The sequence below is a fragment of the Cibotium barometz genome, chromosome 25, assembly GCF_041138505.1.
Source record: "Cibotium barometz isolate CiBa-2024 chromosome 25, ASM4113850v1, whole genome shotgun sequence".
Lineage (NCBI taxonomy): Eukaryota > Viridiplantae > Streptophyta > Polypodiopsida > Cyatheales > Cibotiaceae > Cibotium > Cibotium barometz.
The window spans coordinates 16,490,161-16,510,929 of record NC_141070.1 but is presented as its reverse complement, the minus strand read 5'-3'; the positions used below and the strand labels follow the sequence as shown (position 1 = coordinate 16,510,929).

Sequence of the window (20,769 nt, the reverse complement as noted above, 5' to 3'; positions counted from 1 at the left end):
ATCAACCCTCTAATGAGCTCACCTTCATGCCAAGTTGGCGAAGGCAGCTGCAAAACCTAAGCTCTTTTCTTGACAGCCTGTCTCCATATGATTTACTGCTTACCAAGGAAGCCGCATTATGTTTTCAAGCTTTCAAAGTACATGATATGTACACCCAACCTTACTTGGACAACTAACACAATTCAAGCTATGGTTGAGACTGTAATCTGGTGCCACAAACACAAGTACCACCGACACCTAACAATCTTTTTTCACAATTACCTGTGTACTATGTGCTGCATTTCATGTCTGACTCTTCTGCTTTCAATCGTTATCATTTCTGGAGATAAGCATTGCACTGTGCAGGGACATTTTGAAACGTACAGAGACAATTCTGATTTAGGAGTGCAATAATTAATGAATCACTTAATAATTGTAAGGAGGGTTATGTACAAGATATCATTCCTAAAAGCAACACATCAAATCTTGCATAAGTCCATGCAACAATAAAGATAGTATATTCTTCATGAAAGCCATCAATAAGAATCCAAATCAAAAACAGCAGATAGATCCTTAGGTTCAAGTAACAACAATAAGGAACTTAAACCACTAGGACACGTGTAGAGGTGGTACAAGGGCTTGAAAAACCTCAAACTAAACTAGAAATCAAGTACTGCCCAAAGCTTGTGCCCAGGGCAGATAAGAGTGAGAATTCTTGCTGTTATATGGCATAGTGATGTGGCACCAACTAAATGGCCTCTCACCTTTTCCTACTGTTTTCCTGTATAAGGGTATGTCACAATCTCGAGATTTGGAGAGGTATCATCTCGCTTGGAACGTCTTCTGCCGCTACTGGCTGAAACAATGCCAGATCTCTAAACTGTTCCATGAATTGCCTCCTGCAGTCTTCAGCTGCCATGAGACCCGTAGAAAATGCACCATGAACTGTGCCTGGGTAGCTTAAACTGGTAGCTTCACCTGCAAAGAACAGATTATCCACTGGGCTGCGCATGCGCTCATACAAATCATGAGGTTTCCCAACAGCCGAGTAGCTGTAGCAGCCCAAGGAGCTTAAATCGGATCCCCAATGTGAGACCAGGCACTGTAGCTGTAACATGCCAAATAAAGAACACAAAAATGAGAAGACGTACAACAAGGCAAAAAGATGGACAAGTACAATGGTGCAGATCAAGAGTTTTACAGGTTCAGCTATGTCAGGCAGAATCTTCTTGAGCTGCATAAATGCGAACTGGGCAGCCGCTTCATCGGACATCTTCTCGATGTCGTTAGCAAGCCGTCCAGCAGGCATGTACACAAGAACCGGATGACCCGCGGCCTTGTGGAGATTGAGGAAATAACTGCAACCATATGAGCTGGAGGCCACAACACCTAAGAACTCAACGTTCGGCCAGCACACCTTCTCAAAACACAATGCAATCTTATTCTCATTCCCAGTAGCCATGTCGGCAATTGCCGCTTCTTTCCATTCCGGAAGCCTAGGTTCAAATTTTATCACGTTTGCCTTAAGCACACCTAGCGGCACAGTAATAACTGCTGCATCCGCATTGAAAACTCTCCCATCCTCTGTCACTACTTGGACACCATGGAAATGGCCAGAAACCTTTGTTACTCTGCCCACATAACACCAAATAAAACCTTAGAACCTTACTGGATAGATATGATATCCATTTCTACATGAACATAAACATTAATGTGACAAAAGAAGGATAAGGCTGGTTACAGAACACTCCCACTTGTGGGAGTGGCCGGCAGTTGGACCACCAAGATTGCCCATCTATCCATGGTTCCATAACCAGCTTAAGAGTAAGTTGGAACCTGTGATTCAGTCGAATGTCAATGCCTTTGGCCAGAGCATGTACAACAGGTGAGTATCCTTTGACCATCAGCCCATGTCCACCCTCTAGGAGTTCCTCCTGGCAGCCAAAAATAAAAGCTTAATGGATGTCTTCTCAAGTTTGAAAACCTGGAAAGAAGACGACAAATGATTGCCATTTATCTACCTCATCCCAACAATGCACAGAAATGTTATCTGCATCTGCTGCAAACCAGCCCTCCATCCTACAGAGGTACCATTGCAAGACCTTCTGAGCTAGCCCCTCTAGCCTGTCCATTAGGCCATGAGTTTATCCCAAAATTAAGTAGATAATTGATAGTGTGTTAAAGCAAAGTTTATTAATGCATAGGCTGAAAATTCAAACAGTGCAACTGCTCACCTCAAATCTGGTCGCCTATCTAGAATCAGAGAAAATGCTTTTAATACAGAGATATCATCCTTGACTTCAGCTCTCAATTTTCGTGTCTGCATGAAGGCAAAACAAGTTCTAAGTATAAAAAGGTAAGAAGGAGGAGGGAGGGAAAGGGGGAGAGAGAGAGGAAGGAGGGGACTGCCGGGCACCAGCAGGGGGCCAACATGCAGGAGACTGCGCACTGCAACTGCATGCAATGGTTGCAGGCACTGCCAGCTGATGCTGCGCAGACGAGCGCGGGTGGGGGGGAAGGGGGTTGTGGGGTGGGAGGGTATTGGGGAAGGGTGCTTTATTTCTTCTAAGTTTCCTCAATTTGGAATCCTTGAGCATGGATGAGCAGAAACCAAACTTAAACTTTTGATATATTGTTTTAAATGGTCAAACAGAACCCATACATACCTCCTCTAGGAGAGCTTCAAATGCTTCTCCAACTTCAGCTACCAGTCCTGATGGCACTTGATGGCCATCTGTGTCGAACAAGGCATAGCTGTAAACATACCCCAAAAAAACCTTTGTTGGCAACTTGGTTTCAAAATGCAAATTGAAGGAGTCTTCACAAATGTTGAGGGAGGAGTGGAAAGATGTACGTGTACATTAGAAGAACTAGCACTTGCCTTTCTAAGTCATGATCATAAAGAACAGAGTTGTCACCACTTGTCTTATACAAAGGAAGTCGTAACCTTCCTATGGTAGCTGCCAATGGGTTCTTTGAACTTGCTCCATGTAACCTATATTGAGGAATTGCACCAAAGATGAGAATCCATCTCGGACATGCCGATGAAGGCTTGCCCAATTGTAAGTGAGGAGGTGGGGTCTCTCATGCTAGTTTTTTGCTTCAAAACAAAACATCACATAATTCAAGACAAAAAAGAAAACTTACCAAGATGCTCCCATATCAACGGGAAACCCAAATGTGTAATCTGTGAAGATACGGCCCCCAATCCGGTCCCGGGATTCAAGCACCACAACCTGACCAAATGTCCTCAAATCAGTGTACTGTGTGTGGCCTGTGTGTAGCTCCTACTCTCAAACAAAACAAACTTTCCACCATTGAATGCAAGACTTGAAAGATCGAATTGGTTGAACTGCAAAATAGAATTTTAAGTAAACAAAATCAATTTTAGCAAATTATTATGAACCTTAAATGATGCATTTTGGAGTGTCTGCGCAGCTGCAAGGCCTGCAATCCCACTTCCGATAATAATTACTGAGGGAGAAGAGCTCCTGTTTTGCCTCAAGTTTCGAATGGCTGCACATCCAGCCCATTAAATTGAATTCATCTTCAATCCGTGAATGACTTAGGCTTCACAACATTTGTCCAACCCCACACCCAGGTCAAAAAAGATGCAACATCCTGAGGCTGCAGTTGCATCTGAGTAGGGCAGCCTAAGGGGTACCCAATAAGCTGGCGGGCCCAGACATGCTGCCATGTTGTGAAGCCACTCTTATTTAGAAACAACTCATTGGCAGGCTCATGTGTCAGAAAGGCATTGTAATGCCCAAATGCATAAAAGTGGATGAGATATCACATTACAGACAAATGCAGTCAGCCATTTTTTAAAGGAATCAATTAGTATATTGTGAAATACGCAGTAATTTCATGTTAGCTTTTACTCACCAGGCTCAAAGGAGATAAATGGTTTCTTTGTTGAAGGAGCCATAATGACAAAACAAGTAAAAGTTTGTCTAGCCTTGTTATAGAAGGATTTTCCGGACAGATTTTAAGATTAAAATCAAGAATGAGAATGAAATACAATTTCCGGTATTTGCAGTGGCTCATGCAGATGTGAACAAGCAGCAAGACAAAAGGGGGGGATCGTGTCTTTGGCATACGTATGGCTACTAACTGTGAATGGCTCAATATGAAGTGAGAATGCTGCTTCACGATTTCGATAAGGATGGACCAATGTTTGAACTTCGCAAAAGAAAAAAATTCACAAAAATTATAGCCACGTGAGGAATAAGGCTGCTAACCACATTGAAAACTCCCCAATCCTGGTTTATGGGCAGATTTGATGGCTATAGAACACAGAATTGTGTTTAAATGAGTATGCTTTGGATCAACCAAAAGCCAAAATGGGATTTGATTTGATGCAATCGGAATCACCCACAAGTGAAAATGAGATTGAATTGTTTGAAAAGATATTGTCAGGATTGTCCACAAGCCCAAATGTAGCTAAATGTTTTGAAAAAGTTTGCCCACAAGCCAGAATGCAGTGATATTGCTAAACAGGTAGTGATGAGGAACAGTAGTTCAAATGGCATAGAAATGCTTGACCAGATATAATCAAGGTTTGCCCACAAGCCAAAATGCAATGGATTGCTCAAGAGAGTATAATCAAAATCAGCCACAAGAAGGGAACTCACAAGCCCAAATGGGGTTCTCACAAGACTAAAATTGTTGAGAGGCTTGACGGCCCACGAGCCCAAATAAGATAAATTTACTAAGAGAGCAACCACTCACAAGCCCGAATAAGAGTGAATTGCTGAGAGACTAACAACCCACAAGCCCAAATAAGCTCAAATTGCTGAGAGACTATAATCGGCTGAGAGATTGAGAGGCCAAAAGCCCAAATGGAATAAAAATGATGAGGGGCAATGAATGATGGGGCGAAATCTAGGGTTTAAATAGTGTAGTGACGAAACGGTTAACGCAGGAAAATGTGGGTGATGGTGGGGATGGAGGGTGGAGCGGTTTATGAAGACAAAAGAAAGAAAAAAGGGGCTGGCCGGTAGCGATGGTGGGATACAGGCAGGCAGGGACACACACACAGAGAGAGAGCGTATGTGTGTTTGAGCATACCTCGTGAGGCTGGTCGGCTTTATAGCAGATATCGAGATGAGAGTTTGGGCCACCAGAAATCCGCATGCTTTGCTACTATCCGACCCCGCCCTGACCATACGGCAGTTGCGCACAGAGCTCCCCGACGCCACACACGCACAGTAGTAGAGCGAAAAGGCAAAGAGTCCGGGCGATCCCTGCGAGGCTCAAAATCCTTAGCTATGGTGCCCACCCCCAGCCCTTCTCTCTCTAGACGGCCCATTTTGTTTTGCTTGTTCAAAATTTTGATAGGGCAGACTAAACCCTAGTGATGGCTTTGCCCTTAATAATTTTTTGAAGTTCACTATCTATTATTATTTATCATACTATACTATACTAGTGCAAAGTTCAAACATAAAGGGTGTTAGGGGCTTTTCCCACAGCAAGCAAGCCAAAACAAAAGAAGCTTATGGTGGCCAAGTTGTATTTAACGCAATTGGCCAAGTAAACTTGGGTGGTGAGAAAGGTTTGTTTACCACTAGGGCTAGAGCTCACCGGCGAAGCAAATTTCACAAGCATTGAGCTTGGAAATGATTGACAACTAGACACTTTTGGGTGTCATGGGAGCACAAGGATGTCAAAGGTGGACAAGAGAGAGTGCTTATAGGAGGTGATGGCACTCCTAGAAGCAAACATCATTAGTGTGTATTTTTACAGGCTAAAATTAAAGATAAACATCCATAGTTTTTGTAGGTCATATTTGTAAGGGCTCACTATCATTTTATGAACATAGAAGCCATGTTGGAATATACATGTAATGACCTTGAGGGCATCCCCACATGCCGTCTATGTTCATAATAGCTCCCCATAAAGCTTTCACCATGCTCCTTGGCTCCTCCCATGGTGGCCATGGTGAACAAGCAAGATATTGCTTATCCACCATTCTTGTTAGCTCCTACCATTGTGGTCATGCTAGATAAGCGAGATATTACTTGTCCACGATCCTTGTTAGCTCCTACCATTATGTCCATGGTGGACACGCATTATATTGCCTCTTTATTCTAATTTGGTGGCTCAAACAACCTTGTCCTTGGAATTGACAAGCAAGACTATCTATCTCCTATCAATGCTTTCTTTGTTGGTTGGCGAAACTTAGGGTGGTCTGTTTGTGCTCATCATCTCATACCCAATTTGCATTTAGCACTTGTAACATAGTTGCATGAATACATATAAAGGTCGGTGATAGCACCTATAGTTATATTGCACTCTAGCACATAAAAGGGCACAATGATTTTCAAATTAGTTAAAATTCATCTTCTAGGAGAGGATTTGCAAGAGTAGTGTAAAGTACTAGTTTTTTTTTTTTTTGCAAAGCATTTCACTTATGCATGAGCATGAGCGTAAAATTGGCTTTTAATATTCTCTTTGGAATCTGCACTTTGTATCTATCCAATGTATCTAGTCACGTTGTTCGTCTCTACTCACACGTATAAGCAATCCAATGATCTAAAACGTGTATCTTAAGTTTGTCTTGATCGAAGTGAGTTAGCACTGATACCTTAGCAGCCACATAGGTAGCTAGCTACACAATGAAACTTGAATTTTTCTTGTGATTGACTCTAGTTATGCAACAAATCATCATTTTCATGCATTGCACGTGCTTATGTGAATGAGAGAGTGTTTGAGTGCATGTTGGTGCATGCATTTTTTATTCTTGCATGCCTATGTGTGTGCAAACAACTTTGGCATATGAGTGTGCACATGCATAGCCACATGCACAAGTGCGTGTGGTATATGCATGGCCATGTGCACACATATACATGCAAAGTTATTTATTGTTGGGAAGCAAACAAGTGCACATGCACACACACAAAAAAAACATTATATATATGCGCATCAAGGTCTTGTTGGATAAACAATTCTACACGTTTGTGTATAGTAGCACAATGAATAGTTTTGTGTCTTCGAATAAACTAACATTCGACTTAACTTCTAGAAAAAATTCATATTGTCCCTTGATCGAGAGATGTGTCTACTCATCATCTCTAAAGAGAGACCCAAAAAAACTCCTTTCTAATGCAAATACATATGAGATGTCTTCTTGATCATTTTTATCAAGGGTTATGCCATCAATAATCTAGCATAACATGGAAAATGTGTCTAAACTACTCAACTTTCCACCTTTTTTATTAAGACATTCTTTATCAAGGATGGTACCCTTATATATTATGAAAAATTATAGCAATTCACTCTACTTTTGGGCTTGAATCTTGAGAAGCCTCTTTCGTAAATATTTTGAATTGTATCCTCTAAGGCTGTGGAAAAATAACCCAAGAAGTACTTCTAACTCAAAACTATCATCTTAAATTCTCCTAATTTAATTGACTCTCCTAAAGGAATATAACTCCCCAATTTATAAAGAAATGGAAGCTAGACGAAAAAGGGTGGATTTGAAGAATGGATGGGTTGTATATCATTGGAGGCATGGATGTGATGTGAGACAAAGAGGATTCAAAAGATTGGATGGAAAGAGAGGTGGGAGTAGTTACTGTCATCATGAGCACAACGCACAAATGTCTTTCCCAAGTTTACGTTGTTACGATGGGATGGACAAGGCCTAAGAGGACCCATTGAATATATATGTTCCTCTCATCTAATTGTCACTTAGAAGAGCTAGCACTATATAAAAAGGGAAGGTGGAATAATGTCTGGATTCACGATATCCCTAGGAACTAACCCGCTTTGCATTCATAATCAATCTCCCCGCGCTTAGGTAGACAGGTGGCTCAACATCCTCGTGTTGGCTTATTGCTACATTTGTTACTCCTCCGAACTGACTAGGTGGTCTGGAACCATGTAAGTGCTGGGTCTTGACCAAACACCAACACTTTTGGCAATCCTACTGGGGAACTAGTACGCCAGGTAGGGGAGTAGGAAGATAGAGGTTAGTTCTAGGTCAGTCCTGCTGCACAATTAGTTAGTAGAGTAAAGCTAGTTGAAATAGATCTGGAAAGGTGTTAGGAATGTTCAAGAGAGAGTCATAAGAGAACAATGGAGTATGCATGGAGAATGAAGGTAGTTCAAAAAGAGCAATGCAACACCGCCCGCAAATAAGCCAAAGCTCTGGAACACGAAGGATAACTACATCGTCCAAGAAGACTCCTAGAAGGGATTCCACGCTAGCTTCTGGAACAATAGATTCAAGAACCACTAATAAATCAAGAAGGAGATCACCAGGAGCCACAAAACAGGAGGCAGGAAGCTCAGGAAGAAGAAGAAGTAGCAGCTATAGGAAGGATGTCTCTCAAGTACCCTAAGTTCAAGCTCAAGAGCGAGGAGGATCCAAATGCCCACATCTTCGCCTTCAAAACCACATTCTTGGGCCACCAGAGCTCCGTTGCGCAAAAGACATAGTATTTTGCAACAACATTGGTTAGGTAGCAAGGCCACCAGCTGGTATGCATAGTATTGTCTAGAGCACTTCCATACATTTGAAGAATTCAAGAAAGCCTTCCTAAAAAGATTCAGGAAAGACAAGACCATAACAGAAGTGCTAGAAAAGCTATAGAGGCTAACTCAGAAGAAGAGGCCAACAGAGGACTATGCAAGTGAATTTCGAGCACTACTAATGCACATAGATCAGCTTTACCGACCTGCTCCAGCCACGCTGAGCCAATGGTTCGTGAGAGGACTAAGGGAAAATCTCCAGACAAGTGGTGGCAAGAGCTACCAGAGCTGAGGGGATCTTGAAGCAAACAATCAACAACCCCAAGAAGAAGAAGAAGAAGAAGAAGAAGGATAAAAGGAGGAAGAAACTTTTGAATCAGATTTCAAAGAAGACACCTCAGAATCAGAGTCCAATCAGGAGTCGGATGCCAAAGAGGGAAAGCCCTAGAAAAAGAAAGGCAGGAACCAGGTAGTAAATGTTTAAGAAGAACTAAAGGCCGCCCTAGCCAAGATTTTCAGAGGACACGCATGATCCGGACTCAGACCAGATGTTCAAGAAGAACTAAAGGCCGCCCTAGCCAAGATTTTTGGAGGACACGCATGATCCGGACTCAGACCAGATGTTTGATGCACAAGGTGTAATAATCAAGGTCATATGAAGGAGGAGTAGTTAAAGAACACTTAGCAGATATGCACTATCTGTAGGAGGAACAATCACGATACAGAAATATGTTTTTACAATACTCAAAACAGGAATCTGAGGGTGATGGAAAGGGAGCCAGCAAGCCCCGTTAACCAAGTCACCACATGACCTCACATCAACAGAGCGTATGGAAGAGGATGTGGTAGATTTGGGCCAAGGGGAGCTTGTTTCCACTCCAATGGTCTAGAACATAGACAAAATGACTGCCCCATATTTCAACGCCATCAGCAGGAACTGCAAGAGGCATATGAAGGAGGAGTACCAGTTAAAGAACACTTAGCAGATATGCACTATCTGTAGGAGGAACAATCACGATGCAGAAACATGTTTCTACAATACTCAAAACAGGAATCCGGGGGTGATGGAAAGAGAGCTAGCAAGCCCCATCAACCAGGTCACCACAGGACCTCACATCAACAGACCGTATGGAAGAGGAGGTGGTAGATTTGGGCCAAGGGGAGCTTGTTTCCACTCCAATGGTCTAGGACATAGACAAAATGACTACCCCATATTTCAACGCCATCAGCAGGAATGCAAGAGGCATATGAAGGAGGAGTACTAGTTAAAGAACACTCAGCTGATATGCACTATCTGTAGGAGGAACAATCACGGTGCAGAAACATGTTTCTACAATACTCAAAATAGGAATCTGGGGGTGATGGAAAGGGAGCCAGCAAGCCCCGTCAACCAAGTCACCACAAGACCTCACATAAATAGACCGTATGGAAGAGAAGGTGGTAGATTTGGGCCAAGGGGAGCTTGTTTCCACTCCAATGGTCTAGGACATAGACAAAATGACTGCCCCATATTTCAACGCCATCAGCAGGAACTGTAAGAGGCAAGGCTGCAAAGGGAGGTGAACCCAACATGAGTTGGTGCAACTGTAAACATGGTAAAAGTGGACCATGGGGCAGGTAAAGAACAAGAAAAGCCATTGAAGGTGATGGTTGTGATAAGATTCGGAATAGAAACAGAAGCCATAACAGTGGGCAGGGCAGTAGAGAGTCCATGAACAAATCACCAAGTTGGTGTAGAGTACACAAGGGATGGTGAGGACAATGTAGGAAAGCCCGCCCCTAGGAGAGAATTTTGAGGAAAATCTGGACAGGACAAACCTGATCAAGAAAAGGGAAGAAATTGGAGCAGGAAAGAACCTAGTGTGCAATGGTAGAGCAACCAAAGAACGGATGCTGAAATGCCAACTGGAGCCTATTATAGCCCTGAATAGTAGGCGAAGCGCCTCAAAAAAGGAAATGGAAGGAATCCAAATAGGAAAACTAACAAGGGAAAGTCAGGACAAGGAAAGGAAAGCAAAAGAGGAAGAAGGAAGAATGTACAGAGGCCAAGGTCCATATGGCCACCCCACTGACAAGGAAAAAAGCAGCAAATTTGTGAAGGAATATGACTTGTGGGAGGATCTCAGCAAAATGAAATTGAACATCACAAATGACCAAATGGTGAATCTTGTTCCCAATTATAGGCAAAAGCTGCTTCAAGCCATAATACCAAATGAGAAACTAGTGTAGATGCCCTTGTAGGAACCGAAAAATCTGGCAGCAAAATGCAGGAGTGTGGAAACAGTCCAGGACTGTGACATGTCCGTTCCATAAGTAACCATCAAGATTAGAGGGCAGATAGTGACAAGGGTCATTCTAGATGGAGAATCAGGAGTGAACATAATATCAGATAGCCTGGCTAAAAATCTAGGTATCACGGACATGCAGCCAGCTCTATTCCAGATTCACATGGCTGACCAGAGAAGAGTCCGACCAATTGGAATAATCAGGGGAGATCAAATAGAAGTTGCAAGATGCATGTTCACTACCGTGTTCATAGTCCTTAAAAATGATTGAGATTGCAGGTTGTGCATATCCCATGCTTTTGGGAAGACCATGGCTCAGAAGTGGAAGGATAAAGCACAAATGGGATACGGACAAGATCACGATCAAGAGAGGGAAAAAGAAAGTATACAACTCGATCGTCGCTCTCGCAGGAAAAGACAAGTTGAATCTGGGCAGCCAACTGCTGCATGTAGAAGGCCTAAACTACCTGGAAGGGGTAGAAGACGACGAAGAAGAGTAGATCATGAAGGAAAATCTAGATCTACTGTCACTATTTGAGGTGGATATAGAAAGGATTGTGCAAAGATATGATCCAGAAGTCTTGGTGGCTCACCCTGAAGTGCTACTAGATGAAGAAAGCGCAAAGGAATAGGAGGAGAACACTCAGGACCGTGTGGAAAAACTACAGGGTAGGTAGGAAAAGGCTATGATGGCTCTCAAGTAGGAGGAAGCCCAAATCAAAAAGCGAAACATCAGAGTCCAGGAAGATGAATTCGAAGAAGTAACCTAGGGGATGACCAAGAGCCAAAAACAGTCAAAACCAATGCCCAGTTGAATCAGGAATTTAGAGGAAGGCTCCTGGAATTACTAAAGTCCTACAAAGATGTGCTCGCCTGGAATTACTCAGACATGAAGGGGATTGATCCTAGCTTCTACCAACACAAGATCAACTTAAAAGAGCATGTAGCTCCTATCCGGCAGAGCAGACATAGAATAAACCCCAACTACGCTGAAGGAGGAGCTTGACAAGCTGCTAAGAGTAGGGTTCATCTATCCAATGGACAAAGGCATAATGGCTTTCACCAATTGTCATTGCCCCGGAAGAAGAATGGGAAACTGAGGGTCTACATTGACTATCGCAAGCTGAACGCCTCCACCATATCGGATCTGTTTTCGCTACCATTCATAGATTCCTTGCAGTAGCTGGGCATGAGACAGACTCCTTCTTGGCTTCAATGGTGGGTATAACCAAGTACGGATGGCCCTGGAGGATAAAGGAAAATAGCCTTCGTGAACGGGGGGCTTTTGCCTCCAATGTAATGACTTTTTGGGCTGAAAAATTCTCTAGCCACATTCCAAAGGATGGTTCAGGAAATATTCCATGAATATTTAACCACCTTCATGAGGGTGTTTGTGGATGATTTTAGTGTGTTCGGAAAGAAAGAAGACCACATAACACACCTCACAATGTGCATGGAGAAGTACAGGAAGGCCATACTGAGCCTTAATCTAGCCAAGTGTACCTTTGCTGTAACAAAGTGGATCCCTCTTAGGGCACATAGTATCTGCAGAAGGGCTAGCTGTGGATCCCCGGCCAAGGTCGCAATCATTGTAAAGTTGTAGCCACCCAAGAATGCCAAATAACTTGTAAGATTCCTAGGACTAATCAAGTGGCATATCAGATTCATGAGGTTCCTGGTGAATGTGGCATTGCCCCTGTGCAATCTGATGGTAAAAGATGCAGAATATGTCTAGTCTGGATCCTGTTAGGAGGCATTCCGGAATCTTAAGCGAATATTGTTAGTGGCAGCACCCATTCTTCAGCAACTGCACTATGATCTGGTATTTCATGTATTTGTTAATGCCTCTCATTTTGCCATTGGTAGTGCTCTGATGCAGGATGTGCAAGAAGGTTGGTATAGAGCAGTTTACTATGCAAGGTAGGAGGCTACCCAGACCTGAAAAGAACTACTCCACTATAGAAAAGGAGTCATTGGCGATGATCTACGCCATCAAGAAGTTTAGGCACTATCTGTTGGGAAAAATGTTTGAATTTCATGTAGATCACAAAGCACTCTTATACCTGGTGAACAAACCAGACCTGGTAGGAAAATTGGCTAGATGGATGCTTTTGTTATAAGAGTTTGAGTTCACCATAAGGCACACCTCCGAAAACAAGCACACAGTAAAGCAGATTTCCTGACTGGAGTCAGGAGAAGATCTAGAGGGGGTGGAAGATGATTTCTCGGATGCACAACTCTTTCTCATAGACGGAGAAAAACCCAGAGGGGGTGGAAGATGATTTCTCGGATGCGCAACTCTTTCTCATAGACGGAGAAAAACCGAGCTGATTGGTACGATGAGATGTTGCAATTCTTGTTTGACTTGTCCTTTTCGGAGTACATGTCCAGAGATTAGAGAAAAAAGCTGACTCTCCAGAGCAAGTCATTCATGGTGGTAGTTAGACAACTCTACAAGATGGGCATTAATTAGATAATATTGAGAAGATGCATCCCTGAACATGAGCAACAGGCTGTGCTGGCAGAAGCACACCAAGGAATAAGTGGAGGGCACTTTTTCAGAGAAGTCATGGGGCGGAAATGTTCCAAGCAGGATTGTGGTGGCCATGTGCATTAAAAGATGCGCACAAGCTCGCAAAGGAGTGCAATATGTGCCAGAGGTTGGGGTAGCTGAATGATGCAGATAGAATGCCGCACAACCCAATATTGCCCCTAGAGCTGTTCCAAAAGTGGGGTCTAGACTTTGTCGGCCCATTCACAGCTTAGCGATGACAGGAAACAAATACATTCTAGTGCCACCAAGGATTACTATAAAAAATGGGTAGAGCCAAGGCCTTGAGAGACTTTAAGGTATCGTCAGTAGTAGCAAAGTTTCTCTATGAAACTATCATGACAAGATTCGGATGCCCAATAGACATAGTCTAAGACCAAGGGACCCACTTCCTTAATGAGGTGATCAGGAAAATGACAGAGCAATATATGATAATACATAAGAAATCAATAGTCTACTACCCCACAGGAAAATGGGCAAGCAAAATCCACCAATAAAATCCTGAAGGGAATACTGGTCAAGACAGTGAATGAGAATAGGACTTACTAGGACAATGAATGAGAATATGATTGACTGGGACACAAAGCTACACTCGGCATTGTGGGCATTTCGAACAGCGTATAAGAATGCAACAAGACTTATGCCTTTCAGTATGGTGTATGGAATGGAGGCAGTAGTGCCCATGGAGTTCCTCAATCTCTCTGGAAGAATCAGAGGTGCATAGGATTGAGCAACTCCTTAAGTTGGATGAAAGGAGACTGCATAGTGCATGAAAAGCCAAAATTGTATAGAAAAGGAGAAAGTTGCAGGTGGACAAGAACACGAAATTCAAGATCTTCGAAGAAGGAGATGGAGTCTTGCTATTCTCATCAAGAATGGGACCCACTAGATATTTATGTTTGACATAAGCAGTGACATCACATAAGATATTTATGTCTGACATAAGCAATCATGTCACATAAGATATTTTTGTGTCTAATATAAGCAGTGATATCACAAAAGAACCTTTGTTAGACACGCAAATTTCTAGATATTTATGTGCTTGGACATAAGCAATGATGTCACAAAAGAACCTTTGTAACCTATAAATGTACATGTAATTTCATTAAAAGGATCAAATAATTGTCACATCATTGACTTGTGTACTTTCATTAAAAGCATCAAGAAAGTGTCACATCATTGACTTGTGTACTTTCATTCTCCCTCTCTATTGTGTTGACTCTCTCTCTCTCTCTCTCTCTCTCTCTCTCTCTCTCTCTCTATTGTGTTGACTCTCTCTCTCTCTCTCTCTCTCTCTCTCTCTCTCTCTCTCTCTCTCTCTCTCTCTCTCTCTCTCTTTGCTTTAATACCATAGTTATGTCTAGCTTCACATTCAAGCCACCATAGCTCAACTCTAACACTAATATTTGGTATCAAAGCTGCTGCCCATCAACAACACCCACATCTCCATTTGTCCTATGCTACTGATGTTGGCCATCAATAGCCATGTCTCCATCTATCGTCTGCTACCCACATTGCCTACCACCTAATCCGATGATGTCCTCCTCTTTTGTCACCTCTGACCTAGATGTTTCTTGTTGTTGTGTCCACATGTCCACCATGCACAATCTGTCAACCATGCTATGCTAAGCTTACCATAGCTAGCTAAGCCTTGTGGCTCTCTATCACAAGAAGCTTCTACCCAGCAAATGACAACACCTAAAAAGAATAAAGCATCATAAAAAAAACAAAAGGAGGTGATAAAATTTAAAAGAGGCAACTTTCAAAGCATAAATTGAAGCATTTGACACGAAAGTATAAACCAATTCAGGGCTTTTTCATTTTTTTCAATTAGAGCATTAAACCCTCATTTTTCAAAATTGAGGGCAAAAATCAAGCAATAGAGTGTTTCTATAGCCTCCTATAGCATAGAAACCCTAATTTTTGGGAAACCTTAAATTTTTCTGAGTGATGAGATGAAAAATCAGCTTTATGTAATGATTCAACCTATCAGCCACCAAATGAGTAGATCAGGGGGGGTGATAATAAATGTGCTGCTCTACATAGCTGTGTTTCCTTATGTGTGTCAAAGTTCTTTGTGTCTTTTCTATGTCAAGATATGTGTTTCTATTTTGAATGTTAGACCAAGTTGTGATTTATGCTCTAAATCAAGTGTTTATCATGGTTGTAACCACCTCTGGTCACCTTATGATGTAGGCCATGTGAAAAGATGGAGGGGAGAAGAGAGCTTGAGCTCTTGCAAGCACACACACACTCACAAAACCCTAAAAGAGAACATATAAGGTGAGAGGCTGAAAATCTTCTTCTTCTTCACATAACACTCAACACACCATATACAAAGATAGGAGTTCACACAATATGAAAGGTACTCAACCAAATACATACTAGGGTTCTCTATAGTGTGAACCCAACTAAATGAGCCACCTCTGGTCACCTTATGATGTAGGCCATGTGAAAAGATGCAGGGGAGAAGAGAGCTTGAGCTTTTACAAGCACACACACACTCACAAAACCCTAAAAGAGAACACACAAGGTGAGAGGCTGAAAATCTTCTTCTTCTTCACACAACTCTCAACACACCATATACAAAGATAGGAGTTCACACAATATGAAAGGTACTCAACCAAATACATACTAGGATTCTCTATAGTATGAACCCAACTAAATGAGCTGGCGCTATAACTATGCCAGAGTCTCTAGAATGGCTGTCACACAGCCTGTCATCCCATTGGCTGCATATCACCCATGATCTCACCAACCATGGCAGTGGTGTAAGTGTGGGGCCTATCCCCCAGGCGGGTCATTAGTGTCCACTGCCTCACTAGATGAGCTCGATATCTCAACACTCTCTCTCGAGCTCGACTCCATCTCATGTACACCAAGCGAAGCCCTGAATCTGTGGAGCTTCTCTGTGCCCAATGCTTTGGTGAAGATGTCAACGACCTGATCCTGTGTGCTCTCTTTTAGGGTTTTGTGAGTGTGTGTGTGCTTGCAAGAGCTCTCTTCTCCCCTGCATCTTTTCATGGTATCAAAGCCTGCTTCATGCTAAGGGCTGAGCTACAAGCAAGAGAAGCACAGGAAGCGGTACGAGGGTAAGAGCTTCATCTACTCTTCCCTATTTGTGTTGGGGGACTACACCCTTGTCGGGAGCTCTACGGGAGGCACCGGTATAAACGATCTCTGATTGAGGAGCTTTCTTCGCGAGAGTAAAGCTATAGGGCAACTATATTGTCCTATTGGACTTCATTTTTTAGGCCGAAATCGCGTTTCGGGCGCGTTAGGACCTCCGTTTTTCAGAAAGCAAGTGATTTCGAGCACTGCGGGTAAGTCATCAGTTCTCTGCAAAACTCAGTTTTAAGAACTGCAGAAACACAGATTGGTTGTGCAGACATTGTATGTGCTGCAAGGAGGTCAACAGTTGCCATTGGGTGTATGTATGCACATTGAGGTCACTGGTTGTGACATTTGAGTGTAGTGTAGTACCGCTGTAGAAAATACAGCAGTTTGTGCAGGACAAACCAGTTTGTGCAGGACAAACCAGAGTGCTGTTTCTGGTAAATTTGTGTGTCTGGAAAGATGTCAAATGATGGGATAAACTAGATTGTTGCTGAGAAGCTTGATAAGAACAACTTCCATGCTTGGAGGTTCAGGTTGACAAATTTCTTGATGGGAAAGGGTTACTAGGACTATATAGAAGGTAAGCATGAAGAGGCACCGGAGATACCGGAGATCAATCCGACTGCTGCAGATGTGAAAGAGTTCAAGGATTGGAACCAAGGAGCCATAAAAGTTATGTATTGGCTCTCTATCAGTATACAAGACACCATGATTGGGCACATATAGGATGCCAAGTCCCCCAAGGAGGCGTGGGACACCTTGGTAAAACTCTATGAAACGAATACCAAGGCACGAAAGATACAGTTGAAGAATGAACTTCATACTGTGGAGAAAAAGAGTATGCCTATGAATCACTATGCATTGAAGATCAAGGGTATTGTGGAATCCCTTGCATCTATTGGCGTTTCAGTAGATGATGATGATAAGGTGGAAGTCTGTCTACGTGGTCTCGGGCCACAATATAAGGCATTTAAGATGTCTATTCAGACTCGGGAAAACATTCCCAATTTCACAGATTTGGTGTCTATGTTGATAATAGAAGAGAAGAACTTGGGTGAAGACCAACAGTCTTCACAAAACAAAAACAGTTCAGAGCAACAGGCCTTCTACACAAGTTCAGGAAGAGGAGGACGAGATAGACGCAGCCAAAGAGGTGGCCGAACAGGTAATCAGAATTATGACCAGCAACAGTAACAACAACAGTCCCAGAATTCACAACAACAACAATAACACGCAGGTGGAAGAGGCCGATTCAGAGGCAGGGGGAGTCAAAAAGGTCGTGGAAATTGGCAAAGGCAGTATAATGATACACGTGGATGCTTTTATTGTGGTAAGCCTGGACATGTGCAGGTAAATTGTTATAAGAAGCAGGCTGACATGCAAAATGAAAAATTGCAGCAAAACAACTATGCATCCTTGAGCAGAAACAATGAGGATAATGAAAGGTTGTTTGTTATGCAGCATGTCGTTAATGCCATGTTTCAAAATATTGAAGCAGCACATAAAGATGATGTATGGTACGTTGATTCAGGTGCTTCAAACCACATGACAAGTCATGGGAAGTAATTCAAGGAGATGAAAAACCTTGAAAGACCACATTTTGTGGAAACAGGGGATGACACTGCTCATCCAATTGCCCATGTTGGAGATGTGCCATTGTCTATGCAGGATGGCAAAGTGAAGTACCTTGCAGATGTACTTCATGTTCCGAACATAACAAAGAATCTAGTTTCAGTTGGCCAGATGATTGAGCAGGGTTTGCAGGTTCGGTTTAACCCTGATGGTTGTTATGTTGAAGACTTTAAAGACAAGTGTAGGTTGGTTGCAAAAGGCAACAGAATGGGCAAAATGTTTACATTGAATGTAAACATGCCTGAAGTGAGTGCTGCAATGTTTGCAAATGGTTCAAGAATTGTTGCAGACACAGACATTTGGCATAAAAGAATTGGACATGTGAATGTGCAGAGAATGAAGTCTATGCAGACGAAAGGAATTGTGACAGGGCTGCCAAAGTTTAAAGTTGAAGGTATGCAGAAAATATGTGAAGCATGCCAATTTGGAAAGCAAACAAAGCATGTATTTCCACGTAACAGAAATGTGAGCAGAAATGCACTAGATGTTGTGCATTCAGATGTATGGGGTCCTACGAAGACCATGTCTATGGGAGGCTGCAGGTATTATGTGACATTTATTGATGACCACACAAGGAAAGTGTGGATATACTTCATGAAGGAGAAGAGTGAGGTGTTCACTCATTTTCAGATTTTCAGAGTTATGGTTGAAAAGCAAACAGGGAAATATGTAAAGTGCCTAAGGTCAGATGGAGGGGGAATGTACTCCAATGAGTTCTCTGAATTTTTGAAGAAGAATGGTATTCGGAGACAGTTTACATGCAAATACACTCCGCAGCAAAATGGAGTTGCTGAGTGGAAAAATAGGCACATTGCTGAGATTGCGCGAGCATTGATGGGAGAGAAGAATATGCCACATAGCTATTGGGCTGAGGCTGTTTCTACAGCAGTTTACATCATGAACATGACTCCAACTGCAGCTATACATGATGTAACTCTAGAGGAGAGGTTTACTAGCAAAAAACCTGATTTGTCTCATCTGAAAGTCTTTGGATGCATTGCATATGTGCATGTGCCGGATGAGCTAAGAACTAAGCTGGATCCAAAAGCTGAAAAATATGTGTTTATTGGGTATTCCCTTGAGTAAAAGGGATACAGGTATTATAACCCTGCTACATGTGAGTTGAGGGGGGGTAAGCAGGGATGTTGTTTTTGATGAGATGAGCAGTTGGTATGCTGCTGGAAAAGAAGCTGTTGGGGCTAATGTGAGTGGAAATGTGGTTGCACAGAATGCAAGTCAGCAACAACAATCACAGTCTTTGAGTGGACCAGGAGAGTCCTCATTTAGTGGTTCAGTTGTTGATAGACCATGGAGTGGCAGGCTACGTCATAATACCAGTCCTGTAAATGTGATTAGTACATCACATAAAGGCAAAGAGAAAGTGGTTGAGCCCCTTAGTATGCCTGAAATTTTTGCAGGGCATTCTCATGTTGATGGAGAGTCTAGTGGCTTCAAGATGAGCCTTGATGAGGATCTTGGGATACCAACTTTGAGAACACCTGGTGTAAAGAAGGCTATGGAAGCCATGAATGCAAAGCTGTGAAGATCTGGGAGAGTGAAGAATCCTGTGCAGAGGTTTACCTATGATGGTTATGTGGCACATCACTATGCATAAATGGAAAAAGTTGTACAGGTTGTAGAGCCTACATGCATTGATGAGGCTATTGGAAATGTGTGTTGGGAGAAAGCTATGGATGAGGAGATGGATGCACTATATGGAAATGAGACTTGGGATTTAGTGCAATTGCCTGAAGTCAAGAAAGCCATTGGATGCAAGTGGGTGTACAAAGTAAAACATAACAGTGATGTAAGCATAAGAAGGTACAAGGCTAGATTGGTAGCCAAAGGATATGTGCAGACATATGGCATTGATTATGAGGAAACTTTCAGCCCAGTTGCCAAGATGGCAACAGTGAGAGTTGTGATAGTAGTGGCTGCGTCAAAGCAATGGTCTTTACATCAGATGGATGTAAAGAATGCATTCTTACATGGGGATTTGCAGGAAGAGGTGTATATGTTGCAGTCACCTGGTTATGAGAATGTGAGTCACCCCGAGCATGTTTGCAGGTTGAAGAAAGCCTTGTATGGCTTAAAACAAGCACCAAGAGCATGGTCTGACAAGATTTTTGAATATCTTGTCACTATTGGCTTTCATATAGCCAATGCAGATTTCTCGCTGTATGTGAGACACAGTGATAGAGGGGTTGTGCTTGTTGTCATCTATGTAGATGACTTGATCATTACGGGGGACCATGATGTAAAGATCTTTGATGTAAAGATCTTGCTTAGATAGAAGTTTGAGATGAAGGATCTGGGGGAGCTCAGATATTTCTTGGGCATTGAGGTGATTAGGTCACCACATGGTATTGGATTACTACAGAGACAGTATGGCTTGGACATGTTGTCCAAGTATGGTATGACAGGCTGTAAGCCTATCTCAGTGCCATTGGATCAGAATGGCAAGTTGAGTGGTGCAGATTCACGAGAGATTTTGGAGGATCCTACTATGTATAGGCGCATAGTAGGAAGCTTGATCTACATGACGATCACCAGGCCGGATTTGAGCTATGCTGTTGGGTTAGTGAGTTTGTTTATGCAGGTTCCACGGAAGATGCATTTGGGTGCATTGAGACGCATACTGAGGTATGTGAGGTCTACTTTGCATTGTGGACTATTTTATGAAATTGGGACAGAGATATGTGTACATGGGTACAGAGATGCTGATTGGGC

At 42.6% G+C, this 20,769-nt stretch overlaps 1 protein-coding gene across 2 annotated transcripts; it reads right to left on the bottom strand.

Annotated features, from left to right (window-relative positions):
* Nucleotides 1-467: 467 nt before the first annotated feature.
* On the bottom strand, nt 468-5,267 carry LOC147624309 (polyamine oxidase 2-like). Of its 2 annotated transcripts, XM_086819292.1 has the most exons (10): nt 3,865-5,041; nt 3,386-3,495; nt 3,127-3,215; nt 2,861-2,974; nt 2,646-2,733; nt 2,214-2,299; nt 2,001-2,103; nt 1,816-1,913; nt 1,181-1,610; nt 468-1,087 (listed from the first exon to the last, which is right to left on the bottom strand). In XM_086819292.1, exons 1-10 carry the CDS (start codon nt 3,905-3,907, stop codon nt 776-778), a joined length of 1,473 nt encoding a protein of 490 aa, XP_086675418.1. In that variant the 5' UTR covers nt 3,908-5,041; the 3' UTR covers nt 468-775. The 2 variants fall into 2 exon arrangements, with proteins under 2 accessions (XP_086675418.1, XP_086675419.1); XM_086819293.1 differs by lacking the exons at nt 3,386-3,495; nt 3,865-5,041 and adding an exon at nt 5,050-5,267.
* Between the last annotated feature and the right edge of the window lie 15,502 nt (nt 5,268-20,769).